Consider the following 17,500-nt stretch of genomic DNA (forward strand, 5'->3'; position numbering starts at 1 on the left):
CTCACTCTCCCCGTGTCCCCCCCTCACTCTCCCCCTGTCGACCCCTCACTCTCCCCCCGTCGCCCCTCACACTCCCCCTGCCGCCCCCTCACTCTCCCCCCGTCGCCCCCTCACACTCCCCTGCCGCCCCCTCACTCTCCCCCCATCACCTCCTCACTCCCCCCCGTCACCCCCTCACTCTCCCCCTGTCGACCCCTGACTCTCCCCATGTCCCCCCTCACTCTCCCCGTCGACCCCTCACTCTCCCCGTCAACCCCTCACTCTCCCCGTGTCCCCCCCTCACTCTCCCCCCGTCGCACCCTCACTCTCCCCCCGGCGCCCCCTCACTCTCCCCCCGTCGCCCCCTCACTCTCCCCCCGTCGCCCCCTCACTCTCCCCCCGTCGCCCCCTCACTCTCCCCCCGTCGCCCCCTCACTCTCCCCGGCTCCCCCTCACTCTCCCCTGTCTCCCCCTCACTCTCCCCCGTCTCCCCTTCACTCTCCCCCTGTCGACCCCTCACCCTCCCCCTGTCCCCCCCTCACTCTCCCCCTGTCGACCCCTCACTCTCCCCGTGTCCCCCCCTCACTCTCCCCCTGGCGCCCCCTCACTCTCCCCCTGTCGACCCCTCACTCTCCCCGTGTCCCCCCCTCACTCTCTCTCTGTCGACCCCTCACACTCCCCCTGCCGCCCCCTCACTCTCCCCTCGTTGCCCCCTCACTCTCCCCCTGGCGCCCCCTCACTCTCCCCCCATCACCTCCTCACTCCCCCCCGTCACCCCCTCACTCTCCCCCTGTCGACCCCTGACTCTCCCCATGTCCCCCCTCACTCTCCCCCCGTCGACCCCTCACTCTCCCCGTCGACCCCTCACTCTCCCCGTCGACCCCTCACTCTCCCCGTCGACCCCTCACTCTCCCCGTCGACCCCTCACTCTCCCCGTCGACCCCTCACTCTCCCCGTCGACCCCTCACTCTCCCCGTCAACCCCTCACTCTCCCCGTGTCCCCCCCTCACTCTCCCCGTGTCCCCCCTCACTCTCCCCCCGTCGACCCCTCACTCACCCCCCGTCGACCCCTCACTCTCCCCCCGTCGACCCCTCACTCTCCCCCCGTCGACCCCTCACTCTCCCCCTGTCGACCCCTCACTCTCCCCGTTGCCCCCTCACTCCCCCATCACCCCCTCACTCTCCCCCCATTGTCCCCTCACTCCCCCCATCACCCCCTCACTCAGCCCCCATCACCCCCCCCACTCCCCCCATCGTCCCCTCACTCCCCCATCACCCCCTCACTCCCCCATCACCCCCTCACTCTCCCCCCATTGTCCCCTCACTCCCCCCATCGCCCCCTCACTCAGCCCACATCACCCCCCCCACTCCCCCCATCGTCCCCTCACTCCCCCATCACCCCCTCACTCCCCCATCACCCCCTCACTCTCCGCCCATTGTCCCCTCACTCCCCCCATCGCCCCCTCACTCAGCCCCCATCACCCCCTCACTCCCCCCATCACCCCCTCACTCTCCCCCCATCACCTCCTCACTCCCCCCCGTCACCCCCTCACTCTCCCCCTGTCGACCCCTGACTCTCCCCATGTCCCCCCTCACTCTCCCCCCGTCGACCCCTCACTCTCCCCGTCGACCCCTCACTCTCCCCGTCAACCCCTCACTCTCCCCGTCAACCCCTCACTCTCCCCGTGTCCCCCCCTCACTCTCCCCGTGTCCCCCCCTCACTCTCCCCCCGTCGACCCCTCACTCACCCCCCGTCGACCCCTCACTCTCCCCCCGTCGACCCCTCACTCTCCCCCCGTCGACCCCTCACTCTCCCCCCGTCGACCCCTCACTCTCCCCGTCGACCCCTCACTCTCCCCCTGTCGACCCCTCACTCTCCCCGTTGCCCCCTCACTCCCCCATCACCCCCTCACTCTCCCCCCATTGTCCCCTCACTCCCCCCATCGCCCCCTCACTCAGCCCCCATCACCCCCCCCACTCCCCCCATCGTCCCCTCACTCCCCCATCACCCCCTCACTCCCCCATCACCCCCTCACTCTCCCCCCATTGTCCCCTCACTCCCCCCATCGCCCCCTCACTCAGCCCCCATCACCCCCTCACTCCCCCCCATCACCCCCTCACTCCCCCTCATCATCCCCTCACTCCCCCCTCACTCCCCCATCGTCCCCTCACTCTATCCCCGTCTCCCCCTCACTCTCCCCCGTCGCCCCCTCACTCTCCCCATCACCCCCTCACTCTCCCCCATCGTCCCCTCACTCCCCCCATCATCCCCTCACTCTCCCCCATCGCCCCTCACTCCCCCCCCCATCGCCCCCTCACTCCCCCCATCGTCCCTTCACTCTCCCCCCATCACCCCCTCACTCTCCCCATCGCCCCCTCACTCTCCCCATCATTCTCCCCCCATCGTCCCCTCACTCTCCCCCATCGTCCCCTCACTCTCCCCCCATCGTCCCCTCACTCTCCCCCATCACCCTCTCACTCTCCCCCATCGTCCCCTCACTCTCCCCCCATCACCCCCTCACTCTTCCCCCATCGCCCCCTCACTCCCCCCCATCGCCCCCTCACTCTCCCCCATCGTCCCCTCACTCTCCCCCCATCGTCCCCTCACTCTCCCCCATCACCCTCTCACTCTCCCCCATCACCCCCTCACTCTTCCCCCATCACCCCCTCACTCTTCCCCCATCACCCCCTCACTCTTCCCCCATCACCCCCTCACTCTTCCCCCATCACCCCCTCACTCTCCCCCATCGTCCCCTCACTCTCCCCCCATCGTCCCCTCACTCTCCCCCATCACCCCCTCACTCTCCCCCCATCACCCTCTCACTCTTCCCCCATCACCCCCTCACTCTTCCCCCATCACCCCCTCACTCTTCCCCCATCCTCCTCCCTCCCCCCCCCTCTCCGGAAGGCCGGGTGGGGGATTGGGGGTGGTCACCTCGCCACTTACACTTTGTCAGGCCCAGCAGGATGAGTGAGGTTAGGCCGGTGAGTGTCATGCCCAGAAGGAGGATGCCCCTTCGCCCAAAGCGATCGACCGTCACGCACAGGGCCAGACAAGCCAAGCCCCCTGTGCCCGCCGACAGCAGGTACATGAGGTAAAATCCCGACTCCGTGCCCCTCACGTTGTAGCGGAACGTCCGGTAGCAGTGGTGAATGCCGTGCCCGATAAACCTGCCGGAGGAAGGCGCAAGCGTTAGCACGGAGCGGGGAAGGGGGAGGGGGGTGCGGTTGCAGGCCCGTCCCCTCCCCCTCCTCTCCATCTTCTAAGGAGCTCAAAACTCTCAGAAACTAGGAATGGAGGAGGCCATTCGGCCCTTCGAGCCTTGCTCTGACATTCATTATGAATTCACGGCTGATTATCAAATTCGGCGCAAGAGGATTCGTGTATAGTCCGGCAAATTTGGGTAGAGTTATTGTAGATTGGTGGGGGAGGTAGGGAGTTCGAATTTGGTGTTTGGAATATTGTTCAAAGGCGGTGCTTTTTCTGTGCTGAGAGATTTAGAAATGCAAGGAGACAGAGAACCCAGACAGAAACATTCGTGTCGAAGGCCAGGCAGCAGTTTTTACCAAGACCACAGGCTTTAGCCAATCAATTTCAATCAGGTTTTTAGATTATTAATCTATTAAATTTAAGTCTTTGAAAACCTAGAATCAATCCTATTGTAGGAAACTTTGATGTGTCATAACAAGCATGAGAGTAGGGCAGTGGGACAAAGGAGGGACAGAAACTGCTACCTGCCGGACCGAACATAAGAACTAGGAGCAGGAGTGGGCCATCTGGCCCCTCGAGCCTGCTCCGCCATTCAATAAGATCATGGCTGATCTTTTCGTGGACTCAGCTCCACTTACCCGCCCGCTCACCATAACCCTTAATTCCTTCACTGTTCAAAAATCTATCCATCCTTGCCTTAAAAACATTCACTGAGGGAGCCTCAACTGGGCAGGGAACTCCACAGATTCACAACCCTTTGTGTGAAGAAGTTCCTCCTCAACTCAGTCCTCAATCTGCTCCCCCTTATTTTGAGGCCATGCCCCCTAGTTCTAGTTTCACCCGCCAGTGGAAACAACTTCCCTGCTTCTATCTTATCTATTCCCTTCATAATCTTATATGTTTCTATAAGATCTCCCCTCATTCTTCTGAATTCCAATGAGTATAGTCCCAGTCTACTCAGTCTCTCCTCATAAGCCAACCCTCTCAACTCCGGAATCAACCTAGTGAATCTCCTCTGCACCCCCTCCAGTGCCAGTATATCCTTTCTCAAGTAAGGAGACCAAAACTGTACACAGTAACTCCAGGTGTGGCCTCACCAGCACCTTATAGAGCTGCAACATAACCTCGCTGTTTTTAAACTCCATCCCTCTAGCATTGAAGGACAAAATTCCATTTGCCTTCTTAATTACCTGCTGGGTACCCTGCAAACCAACTCCTTGAGATTCCTGCACAAAGACACCCAGGTCCCTCTGCACAGCAGCATGCTGCAATTTTTTACCATTTAAATAATAGTCCATTTTGCTGTTATTCCGACCAAAATGGATGACCTCACATTTACCAACATTGTACTCCATCTGCCAGACCCTCGCCCACTCACTTAGACTATCTATATCCCTTTGCAGACTTTCAGCGAATTCACGGCTGATTATCAAATTCGGCGCAAGAAGATTTGTGTATGGTCTGGCGAATTTGGGTAGAGTTATTGTAGATTGGGGGGGGAGGTAGGGAGTGAGAATTTGGTGTTTGGAATATTGATCAATCAGGCTCTTCGATAACAAACACCTATTAAATGCAAGTCTTTGACAACCTGGACCCAATCCTATTGTGGGAAATACTGATTGGTCATCACAAGTATAAAAGAGAAGGGCAGTGGGACAAAGGAGGGACAGAAAGTGCCACATGCCAGAACTAACAGCTCTCAGCTTTTGAGAGAGAGAGAAAATCGCTGGCTCTCATAGTTTCACCTCTGTCTGGAGGGGGGTGGCCCTAGAAAGGGTCCAGAGGAGGCTCACAAGAATGATCCCTGGAATGAAGAGCTTGTCGTATGAGGAACGGTTGAGGACTCTGGGTCTGTACTCGTTGGGGTTTAGAAGGCGACACTTGGAATACTGTGTACAGTTCTGGTCACCCTATTATAGAAAGGATATTATTAAACTAGAAAGAGTGCAGAAAAGATTTACTAGGATGCTACCGGGACTTAATGGATTAAATTATGAGAGGCTGGGTAGACTGGGACTTTTTTCTCTGGAGCGTAGGAGGCTGAGGGGTGATCTTATAGAGGTCTATAAAATAATGAGGGGCACAGATCAGCTAGATACTCAATATCTTTTCCCAAAGGTAGGGGAGTCTAAAACTAGAGGGCACAGGTTTAAGGTGAGAGGGGAGAGATACAAAAGTGTCCAGAGGGGCAATTTTCTCACACAGAGGGTGCTGAGTGTCTGGAACGAGCTGCCAGAGGCAGTAGTAGAGGCGGGTACAATTTTGTCTTTTAAAAAGCATTTAGACAGTTACATGGGTACGATGGGTATAGAGGGATATGGGGCAAACGCGGGCAATTGGGATTAGCTTAGGGGTTTGAAAAAAAGGGGCGGCATGGACAAGTTGGGCCGAAGGGCCTGTTTCCATGCTGTAAACCTCCATGACTCTAAGTATCCCATCTGTCTATATCCTGTTGTAATGGGTAACGAGGGTGGGGGGGGGGGGCCCGAGAGTGTGGGGGAGAGAGGATGGCGGGGGAAGAACGAGAGAGTTCGGGCCTGTTCTGCTGACGTACCCATTAGGAGTAGGCCTTTCGGCCTACTAAGGCCGACTGGGCCATTCAGTTAGATCATGGCTGCCTTGAATATAGAGAGTGCAGAATGTAGTGTTACAGTCATAGCTCGGGTGTAGAGAAAGATCAACTTAGTGCGAGGTAGGTCCATTCAAAAATCTGACGGCAGCAGCAGGGAAGAAACTGTTCTTGAGTCGGTTGGTACGTTATCTCAGACTTTTAGAAACATAGAAACTAGAAACAGGAGTCGGCCATTCGGCCCTTCAAGCCTGCTCCGCCATTCATTATGAATTCGCGGCTGATTATCAAATTCAATATCCTGATTCCCCCATTCCCTTCGATCCCTTTAGTCCCAGAACGATATCTAATTTCTTCTTGAAATCACACAACATTTTGGCCTCAACTACTTTCTGTGGGAGTGAATTCCACACATTCACCACCCTCTGGGTGAAGAAATGTCTCCTCACCTCAGTCCTAAAAGATTTACCCCTTATCCTCAAACCATGACCCCCTAATTCTGGACTCCCCCCACCATCGGGAACATTCTTTCTGAATCTACCCTGTCTAACCCTGTTAGAATTTTATAAGTTTCTATGAGATCCCCTCTCACTCTTCGAAACTCCAGTGAATATAATCCTAACCGACTTAGTCTCTCCTCATATGACAGACCTGCCATCCCAGGAATCAGCCTGGTAAACCTTCGCTGCACTCCCTCTATAGCAAGGAACATCCTTCCTCAGATAAGGACACCAAAACTGCACACAATACTCCAGCTGTGGCCTCACCAACGCCCTGTACAATTGCAGCAAAACATCCCTATCCCTAGTGTAAATAAAATAAGATTCTAATCGCATGACGTTCAAATAAATGCAAATCCCACTCATGAACAAAAACAGAATTTAGTCACTCAAAATTACAACCAGGTTTTGTCTTCGGGAATATTCGGAGTTTTCTCTGTTTCTTCTGTCCGAAATTTATTTGTTGCCTTTGCTATCGAGATCAAAGAACAAAGAACAGTACGGCACAGGAACAGGCCCTTCGGCCCTCCAAGCCTGCACCGACCATGCTGCCTGCCTAAGCTAAAGCTGTATGCACTTACGGAACCCGTACTCTTCCATTCCCATCCTATAGGTATGTTAGGAGCAAAAGGATAGTGAGGGATAAAATTGGTCCTCTTGAAGACCAGAGTGGTAGACTGTGTGTGGAACCAAAAGAGATGGGGGAGATACTAAATGGTTTTTTTGCATCCGTATTTACTGAGGAAACGGGCATGGAGTCTACGGAAATAGGGCAAACTGGTAGGGAGGTCATGGAACCTTTACAGATTAAAGGGGAGGAGGTGCTCGCTGTCTGGAGGCAAATCAGAGTGGATAAATCCCCAGGACCAGACAGGGTATTCCCACGGACCTTGAGGGAAGCTAGTGTTGAACTTGCAGGGGCCCTGGCAGACATATTTAAAATGTCAGTATTCACGGGGGAGGTGCCGGATGATTGGAGAGGGGCTCGTGTTGTCCCGTTGTTTAAAAAAGGTTCCAAAAGAAATCCGGGAAATTATCGGCCAGTAAGTTTGACGTCGGTGGTGGGCAAGTTATTGGAAGGTGTGATAAGGGATAGGATCTACAAATATTTGGATAGACAGGGACTCATTAGGGAGAGTCAACATGGCTTTGTGCGTGGTAGGTCATGTTTGACCAATCCATTAGAGTTTTTCGAGGAGGTTACCAGGAAAGTGGATGAAGGAAAGGCGGTGGATGTTGTCTACCTGGATTTCAGCAAGGCCTTTGACAAGGTCCCTCATGGGAGGTTAGTTAGGAAGGTTCAGTCGCTAGGTATACATGGGGAGGTAGTAAATTGGATAAGACACTGGCTCAATGGAAGAAGCCAGAGAGTGGTTGTGGAGAATTGCTTCTCTGAGTGGAGGCCTGTGACTAGTGGTGAGCCGCAGGGATCGGTGTTGGGTCCATTGTTGTTTGTCATCTATATCAATGATCTGGATGATAATGTGGTAAATTGGATCAGCAAGTTTGCTGATGATACAAAGATTGGAGGTGTAGTGGACAGTGAGGAAGGTTTTCAAAGCTTGCAGGGGGATTTGGACCAACTAGAAAAATGGGCTGAAAAATGGCAAATGGAATTTAATGCAGACAAGTGTGAGATATTGCACTTTGGAAGGACAAACCAAAGTAGAACGTACAGGGTAAATGATAGGACTCTGAAGAGTGCAGTTGAACAGAGGGATCTGGGAATACAGGTACAGAATTCCCTAAAAGTGACGTCACAGGTGGATAGGGTCGTAAAGAGTGCCTTTGGTACATTGGCCTTTATAAATCGGAGTATCGAGCATAAAAGTTGGAGTGTTATGGTAAGGTTATATAAGGCATTGGTGAGGCTGAATTTGGAGTATTGTGTACAGTTTTGGTCACCTAGTTACAGGAAGGATGTAAATAAGGTTGAAAGAGTGCAGAGAAGGTTCACAAGGATGTTGGCGGGACTTGAGAAGCTGAGTTACAGAGAGAGATTGAATAGGTTGGGACTTTATTCCCTGGAGCGTAGAAGATTGAGGGGAGATTTGATAGAGGTGTATAAGATTTTGATGGGTATCGATAGAGTGAATGCAAGCAGGCTTTTTCCACTGAGGCTAGGGGAGAAAAAAACCAGAGGGCATGGGTTCAGGGTGAAAGGAGAAAAGTTTAAAGGGAATATTAGGGGGGGCTTCTTCACGCAGAGAGTGGTGGGAGTGTGGAATGAGCTGCCGGATAAAGTGGTAAATGCGGGGTCACTTTTAACATTTAAGAAAAACTTGGACGGGTTCATGGATGAGAGGGGTGTGGAGGGATATGGTCCAAGTGCAGGTCAGTGGGACTAGGCATAAAATGGTTCGGCACAGACAAGGAGGGCCAAAAGGCCCGTTTCTGAGCTGTAATTTTCTGTGGTTCTATGGTTCTATTCATGTATTCGTCTAGTTGCCCCTGAAATGCCGCTATTGTACCTGCTCCCACCATCTCCCCGGGCAGCGCCTTCCAGACATTCTGTGTAAAAACACTTGCCTTGCACATCTCCTCTAAACTTGTCCCCACGCACCTTAAACTCATGAGCCCGAGTACTTTCTCAGAAGGCTAAGGAAATTTGGCATATCCGCTACGACTCTCTCCAACTTTTACAGATGCACCAAGCATTCTTTCTGGTTGTATCACAGCTCGGTCTGGGGCTCCTGCTCTGCCCAAGACCGCAAGGAACTACAAAAGGGTCGTGAATGTAGCCCAATCCGTCACACAAACCAGCCTCCCATCCATTGACTCTGTCTACACTTCCCACTGCCTCGGGGAAAAGCAGCCAGCATAATCAAGGACCCCCCCCCACGCGCCCCGGACATTCTCTCTTCCACCTTCTTCCGTAGGGAAAAAGATACAAAAGTCTGAGGTCACGTACCGACCGACTCAAGAACAGCTTCTTCCCTGCTGCCGTCAAACTTTTGAATGGACCTACCTCGCATTAAGTTGATCTTTCTCTACACCCTAGCTGTGACTGTAACACTACATTCTGCACCCTCTCCTTTCCTTCTCTATGAACGGTATGCTTTGTCTGTACAGCGCGCAAGAAACAATACTTTTCACTGTATGTTAACACATAAGAACAGTAGAACTTGGAGCAGGAGTGGGCCATATGGCCCCTCGAGCCTGCCCCGCCATTCAATAAGATCATGGCTGATCTTTTCGTGGACTCAGCTCCACTTACCCGCCCGCTCACCATAACCCTTAATTCCTTTACTGTTCAAAAATCTATCCATCCTTGCCTTAAAAACATTCAATGAGGGAGTCCCAACTGGGCAGGGAATTCCACAGATTCACAACCCTTTGTGTGAAGAAGTTCCTCCTCAACTCAGTCCTAAATCCGCTCCCCCTTATTTTGAGGCCATGCCCCCTAGTTCTAGTTTCACCCGCCAGTGGAAACAACTTCCCTGCTTCTATCTTATCTATTCCTCCATAATCTTATGTTTCTATAAGATCTCCCCTCATTCTTCTGAATTCCAATGAGTATAGCCCCAGTCTACTCAATCTCTCCTCATAAGCCAACCCTCTCAACTCCGGAATCAACTGAGTGAATCTCCTCTGCACCCCCTCCAGTGCCAGTATGTACATGTGACAATAATAAATCAAATCAACTTGACTTTTTTATCCTAGGAAGGAGCATCCGGCTACCGAGATGGTGTTTTCTCTGAGAATCACAGAATCCTACAGTGCAGAAGAGGCCCTTCGGCCCATCGAGTCTGGACCGACGCATGACAGGCCCTAACCTGCCCACCTAATCCCACTTGCCAGCACTTGGCCCATTGCCCTGAATGTTCTGACGAGCCAAGTGCTCACCCAGGTACTTTTTAAAGGATGTGAAGCATCCCGCCTCCACCATCCTCCCAGGCAGCGCATTCCAGACCCTCACCACCCTCTGGGTAAAAAAGTATTTCCTCAAATCCCCCCTAAACCTCCCACCCCTCACTTTTAACTTGTGTCCCCTCGTAACAGACCCTTCAACCAAGGGGAAACAGCTGCTCCTTATCCACTCTGTCCATGCCCCTCAATCTTGAACACCTCGATCAGGATCCCCCCCCCTCAGTCTCCCAGCGAAAGCAACCCAAGTCTCCCCAACTTCTCTTCATAACTTAAGTGTTCCAACCCAGGCAGCATCCTGGTGAATCTCCGCTGCACCCATAAGACATAGGAGCAGAATTCGGCCACTTGGCCCATCTGCTCACCCTATCATAGAAAGGATATTATTAAACTAGAAAGAGTGCTGAAAAGATTTACTAGGATGCTACCGGGACTTGATGGTTTGAACTATAAGGAGAGGCTGGATAGACTGGGACTTTTTTCTCTGGAGCGTAGGAGGCTGAGGGGTGATCTTATAGAGGTCTATAAAATAATGAGGGGCACAGATCAGCTAGATAGTCAACATCTTTTCCCAAAGGTCGGGGAGTCTAAAACTAGAGGGCATAGGTTTAAGGTGAGAGGGGAGAGATACAAAAGGGTCCAGAGGGGCAATTTTTCACACAGAGGGTGGTGAGTGTCTGGAACGAGATGCCAGAGGCAGTAGTAGAGGCGGGTACAATTTTGTCTTTTAAAAAGCGTTTAGACAGTTACATGGGTACGATGGGTATAGAGGGATATGGGCCAAATGCGGGCAATTGGGATTACCTTTGGGGTTTTTTAAAAAAAGGGCGGCATGGACAAGTTGGGCCGAAGGGCCTGTTTCCATGCTGTAAACCTCTATGACTCTGCTCCACCATTCAATCATGGCTGATATTTTTCTCATCCCCATTCTCCTGCCTTTTCCCCATCACCCCCTGATCCCCTTATTAATCAGGAACCTATCTATCTCTGTCTTAAAGACACTCAATGACCCGGCCTCCACAGCCTTCTGCGGCAAAGAGTTCCACACATTCCCCACTCTCTGGCTGGAGAAATTCCTCCTCATCTCTGTTCTAAAGGATCGTCCCTTTAGCCTGAGGTTGTGCCCTCTGGTTCTAGTTTTTCCTACTAGTGGAAACACAGTATTCCAAGCGTGACCTTACCAATGTCTTGTAGAACTTCAACAAGACGTCCCAACTCCTGTATTCAATGTTCTGACCGATGAAACCAAGCATGCCAAATGCCTTCTTCACCACTCTGTCCACCTGTGACTCCACTTTCAAGGAGCTATGAACCTGTACCCCTAGATCTCTTTGTTCTGTAACTCTCCCCAACGCCCGACCATTAACTGAGTAAGTCCTGCCCTGGTTCAATCTACCAAAATGCATCACCTCGCACTTGTCTAAATTAAACTCCATCTGCCATTCGTCAGCCCACTGGCCCAATTGATCAAGATCCCGTTGCAATCGGAGATAACCTTCTTCACTGTCCACTATGCCACTAATCTTGGTGTCATCTGCAAACTTACTCACCATGCCTCCTATATTCTCATCCAAATCATTAATATAAATGACAAATAACAGTGGGCCCAGCACTGATCCCTGGGAACAGAAATGGCAGATGGAGTTCAATCCAGACAAATGCGAGGTGATGCATTTTGAAGGATAAAGTTTAGGTTGAATCGTCCTGTGAATGGCAGAACCCTTAGGGACATTAACTTACAGAGGGATCTGGGCGTACAGATCCACAGTTCCCTAAAAAGTGGCAACACAGGCGGCCAAGGTGATTCGGAAGGCATATGGCCCTCCGTGCCTTCATCGACCGGGGCACTGAGTACAAGAGTTGGCAAATCTTGTTGCAGCTTTATAAAACCTTGATTCGGCCGCATTTGGACTATTGCGTGCAGTTCTGGTCACCACACTACCAGAAGGCCATGGAACCTTTGGAGATAGAAGCTTCACCAGGATGTTGCCTGGTCTCAAGGGTGTTGGCTATGAGGCAAGAACAAAGAAAATTACAGCACAAGAACAGGCCCTTCGGCCCTCCAAGCCTGCACCGACCATGCTGCCCCCGACTGAACTAAACCCCCCTCCCCTTCCGGGGACCGTATCCCTCCATTCCCATCCTATTCATATATTTGTCCAGACGCCCCTTAAAACTCACTACCGTATCCGCTTCCACTCCCTCCCCCGGCAGCGAGTTCCAGGCACCCACCACCCTCTGTGTAAAAAATCTGCCTCGTACATCTCCATTAAACCTTGCCCCTCGCACCTTAAACCTGTGCCCCCGAGTAATTGACTCTTCCACCCTGGGGAAAAAGCTTCTGACTATCCGCTCTGTCCATGCCTCTCATAATCTTGTAGACTTCTATCAGGTCGCCCCCTCAACCTCCGTCGTTCCAGTGAGAACAAACCAAGTTTCTCCAACCTCTCCTCATAGCTAATGCCCTCCATACCAGGCAACATCCTGGTAAATCTTTTCTGTACCCTCTCCAAAGCCTCCACATCCTTCTGGTAGTGTGGCGACCAGAATTGAACACTATATTCCAAGTGCGGCCTAACTAAGGTTCTATAAAGCTGCAACATGACTTGCCAATTTTTAAACTCAGTGCCCCGGCCGATGAAGGCAAGCATGCCGTATGCCTTCTTGACTACCTTCTCCACCTGCGTTGCCACTTTCAGTGACCTGCGTACCCGTACACCCAGATCCCTCTGCCTATCAATACTCTGAAGGGTTCTGCCATTTACTGTATAAATATACAGCATACTCACGTGGTGAATCCGAGGATCAGAATGTTCTTCCAGACATTGCGACTCTTCAGAACTTTACAGATGAACTGTTGGCTGGGGCCTTGGTTGGGATTGTAACTTAAGTCCAACTCTAGGGGGACAACAAGGGAACGGACGTGAGTCTGGCAGCAACAACATGACACACACAAAATCACCACACGTAGAACATAGAACACAGAAAAGCTACAGCACAAACAGGCCCTTCGGCCCACAAGTTGCGCCGAACATGTCCCTCCCTACTAGGCTTACCTATAACCCTCTATCTCACTAACTTCCATGAACTTATCCAAAAGTACAGTTCCACTCTCCATATCGCGCTGGGAGCTCCGTGTACAGTTCCCGGTCTCCGTATCGCTCTGGGAGCACCGTGAACAGTTCCCGGTCTCCGTATCGCTCTGGGAGCACCGTGAACAGTTCCCGGGCTCTCTACCGCGCTGGGAGCACCGTGTACAGTTCCCGGTCTCTGTATCACGCTGGGAGCACCGTGTACAGCTCCCGGTCTCTGTATCGCTCTGGGAGCACCGTGTACAGTTCCCGGTCTCCGTATCGCTCTGGGAGCACCGTGAACAGTTCCCGGGCTCTCTACCGCGCTGGGAGCACCGTGTACAGTTCCCGGTCTCTGTATCGCTCTGGGAGCACCGTGTACAGTTCCCCGGTCTCTGTATCGTGCTGGGAGCACCGTGTACAGCTCCCGGTCTCTGTATCGCTCTGGGAGCACCGTGTACAGCTCCCGGTCTCTGTATCGTGCTGGGAGCACCGTGTACAGCTCCCCGGTCTCTGTATCGTGCTGGGAGCACCGTGTACAGCTCCCCGGTCTCCGAACCGCGCTGGGAGCACCGTTCCGGTCTCCGGAACTGGAGTTGGAAGACAGAGTGGTGAAGAAGGCATTCAGCATGCTTGGTTTCATCGGTCAGAACATTGAATACAGGAGTTGGGACGTCTTGTTGAAGTTGTACAAGACATTGGTAAGACCACACTTGGAATACTGTGTACAGTTCTGGTCACCCTATTATAGAAAGGATATTATTAAACGAGAAAAAGTGCACAAAAGATTTACCAGGATGCTACCGGGACTTGATGGTTTGAGTTATAAGGAGAGGCTGGATAGACTGGAGCTTAGGAGGCTGAGGGGGGATCTTATAGAGGTCTATAAAATAATGAGGGGCACAGATCAGCTAGATAGTTGGCCTTTATCGCGAGGGGGATAGAATATAAAAGCAGGGAGGTCTTGCTGCAACTGTACAAGGCACTGGTGAGGCCGCAGCTGGAATACTGTGTGCAGTTTTGGTCCCCTTATTTGCGAAAGGATATATTGGCCTTGGAGGGAGTGCAGAGAAGGTTCACCAGGTTGATACCGGAGATGAGGGGGTGTTGATTATGAGGAGAGATTAAACAGATTGGGTCTGTACTCGTTGGAGTTTAGAAGGATGAGGGGTGATCTTATAGAGACCTATAAGATAATGAAGGGGCTGGATAGGGTAGAGGTGGAGAGATTCTTTCCACTTAGAAGGGAACACAGAACTAGAGGGCACAGCCTCAAAATAAGGAGGGGCCGGTTCAGAACAGAGTTGAGGGGGAACTTCTTCTCTCAGAGGGTAGTGAATCTCTGGAATTCTCTGCCCATTGAAGTGGTGGAGGCTTCCTCGTTGAATATGTTTAAATCACGGGTAGATCGTTTTCTGATCGATATGGGAATTAGGGGATATGGGGAGCAGGCGGGTAAGTGGAACTGATTCGCTTCAGATCAGCCATGATCTTGTTGAATGGCGGGGCAGGCTCGAAGGGCCAGATGGCCTACTCCTGCTCCTATTTCTTATGTAGATAGTCAATATCTTTTCCCAAAGGTAGGGGAGTCTAAAACTAGAGGGCACAGGTTTAAGGTGAGAGGGGAGAGGTACAAAAGGGTCCAGAGGGGCAAATCTTTCACACAGAGGGTGGTGAGTGTCTGGAACGAGCTGCCAGAGGCAGTAGTAGAGGCGGGTACAATTTTGTCTTTTAAAAAGCATTCAGACAGTTACATGGGTACGATGGGTATAGAGGGATATGGGGCAAACGCGGGCAACTGGGACGAGCTTAGGGGTTAAAAAAAGGGGCAGCATGGACAAGTTGGGCCAAAGGGCCTGTATCCATGCTGTAAACCTCGATGACTCCATGGCCTCCGTGAATGTGGAAAGGGTCGAGAGCTTCAAGTTTTTAGGTGTCCAGATCACCAACAACCTGTCCTGGTCCCCCCCACGCCGACACTATAGTTAAGAAAGCCCCACCAACGCCTCTACTTTCTCAGGAGACTAAGGAAATTTGGCATGTCAGCTACGACTCTCACCAACTTTTACAGATGCACCATAGAAAGCATTCTTTCTGGTTGTATCACAGCTTGGTCTGGGGCTCCTGCTCTGCCCAAGACCGCAAGGAACTACAAAAGGGTCGTGAATGTAGCCCAATCCATCACGCAAACCCAGCCTCCCATCCATTGACTCTGTCTACACTTCCCGCTGCCTCGGGGAAAAGGAGCCGGCATAATTAAGGACCCCCCGCCACGGACCCCGGACATTCTCTCTTCCACCTTCTTCCATCGGGAAAAAGATACAAAAGTCTGAGGTCACGTACCGACCGACTCAAGAACAGCTTCTTCCCTGCTGCTGCTGTCAGACTTTTGAATGGGCCGACCTCGCATTAAGTTGATCTTTCTCTACACCCTAGCTATGACTGTAACACTACATTCTGCACCCTCTCCTTTCCTTCTCTATGAACGGTATGCTTTGTCTGTATAGCGCGCAAGAAACAATACTTTTCACTGTATGTTAACACATGTGACAACAATAAATCAAATCAAATCAAGAATGATATAGGCTGGGCGAGTTATCCCTGGAATAGGGGAGGCTGAGGGGAGTTCTGGAGGGGCCAGAATTAACCCAACACCCTGGGAATTGGGGGGCGGGGGGGGGGGGGGGGGCCACTGTTTTCACCCAGAGGATGTTGGGAATCTGGAAGTCACTACCTGAAAGGGTAGGGGGTCAGGAACCCTCCTCGCGTTGCAAAAAAAAACCACACTTCTTTTCTTGTGATCTTGTGACCAAAGCGCAACGGAAACACGAGTTGGAAAATGGGATTAGCCTGGACCCCGTTTTATGGGCAGAACAGACATGATGGGCCTAATGGCCTAACCCCCACACCCTGGAGGCCCTGCCACCCCGCCCCCCCCACCCCCCCACCCCCCGCCACACCCCCCCCCCCGCAGCAACAGGACGGACCAGTGAAGCAATCGTCCAGTTCCAGGGGTTCTCGGTCCAGGGTCTGCCCGTTCTTCTCCAAGATCAACGTCAAGACCCTCTTGGCCTCGGCAATCTGATTGGTGGCCAGGAGCCAGCGAGGGGACTCCAACAGGACGTGGGGACAACTGCGGAGAGAGGAGGAGAGAGAGAGAGGGAATGAGAGAACACTCCAGGTGGATGGATGAAGGACAGCTAAAGACTTTATTCCTCGGTCTCCACTCCCCCTCTCCCCATCTAGAATTCCTCTCTCTCTCTCTCTCCCTTCGTCTCCACTGCTCCTCTCTCTATCTCTCAGTCCCATTAACTTTCTCTCGCTAACACTGAGTCTGCAATCTCTCTCTCTGTGTCTATCTACCTCTCTCTCTCTGTGTGTCTCGCTCGCTCTCTCTCCATCTCTCCGCGCCTCCCTCTCTCTCCGCCTGCCTCCCTCTCTCACTCTGTCTCTCTGCCTCCCTCCCTCCCTCTCTTTCCGCCTCCCTCTCGCTCTCTCTCCGCCTTTCACTCGCTCTCTCCCTCTGCTTCCCTCTCTATCTCTCCCTCCGCCTCCCTCTCTCCCTCCGCCTCCCTCTCTCCCTCCGCCTCCCTCTCTATCTCCTCCTCCGCATCCCTCTCTATCGCTCCCTCCGCCTCCCTCTCTCCCTCCGCCTCCCTCTCTCCCTCCACCTCCCTCCCTCTGCCTCCCTCCCTCCGCCTCCCTCTCTCCCTCCGCCTCCCTCTCTCCCTCCGCCTCCCTCTCTCCCTCCGCCTCCCTCTCTCCCTATCCCTCCCTCTCTCCCTCCGCCTCCCTCTCTCTCTCTGCCTCCCTCTCTCTCTCCAGGGAGATTGGGGTGAATACTGACCAGTAGACCACGAATAGTCCAAGTGGGGCAGTGATGATGACCTGTACCAGACGCCAGTTTCCAGCTCCCACAGCGATTCCCAAGAGTAGGAACTGTCCCCCCACAGCGAAGAATCCTGCCACCATTGAGACCATCAGGCGATGGGGAGGATCACACAACTCCAGCCCTGTGGAGAGAGCATCAAAGCAACTATACCCTTTGACAGAGCAACCCTCTACACTGTCCCCATCAAACACTCCCAGGACAGGTACAGCACGGGGTTAGATACAGAGTAAAGCTCCCTCTACACTGTCCCCCATCAAACACTCCCAGGACAGGTACAGCACGGGGTTAGATACAGAGTAAAGCTCCCTCTACACTGTCCCCCATCAAACACTCCCAGGACAGGTACAGCACGGGGTTAGATACAGAGTAAAGCTCCCTCTACACTGTCCCCATCAAACACTCCCAGGACAG

At 52.8% G+C, this 17,500-nt stretch overlaps 1 protein-coding gene across 1 annotated transcript in view; it reads right to left on the reverse strand.

Annotated features, from left to right (window-relative positions):
• Positions 1-2,926: 2,926 nt before the first annotated feature.
• Positions 2,927-17,500, reverse strand: part of slc22a17 (solute carrier family 22 member 17) — a gene marked incomplete at its 3' end in the record, with an annotated part of 21,327 nt that continues 6,753 nt past the window's right edge. The window contains exons 4-7 of the mRNA XM_078208578.1: positions 17,045-17,210; positions 16,185-16,330; positions 12,916-13,024; positions 2,927-3,150 (exon numbers count right to left, since the gene is read on the reverse strand). Of these exons, the coding sequence (XP_078064704.1) occupies positions 2,927-3,150; positions 12,916-13,024; positions 16,185-16,330; positions 17,045-17,210 (645 nt within the window). The remainder of the gene's footprint in view (positions 3,151-12,915; positions 13,025-16,184; positions 16,331-17,044; positions 17,211-17,500) is intronic.

This window comes from Mustelus asterias, unplaced genomic scaffold, assembly GCF_964213995.1.
Source record: "Mustelus asterias unplaced genomic scaffold, sMusAst1.hap1.1 HAP1_SCAFFOLD_3976, whole genome shotgun sequence".
NCBI lineage: Eukaryota > Metazoa > Chordata > Chondrichthyes > Carcharhiniformes > Triakidae > Mustelus > Mustelus asterias.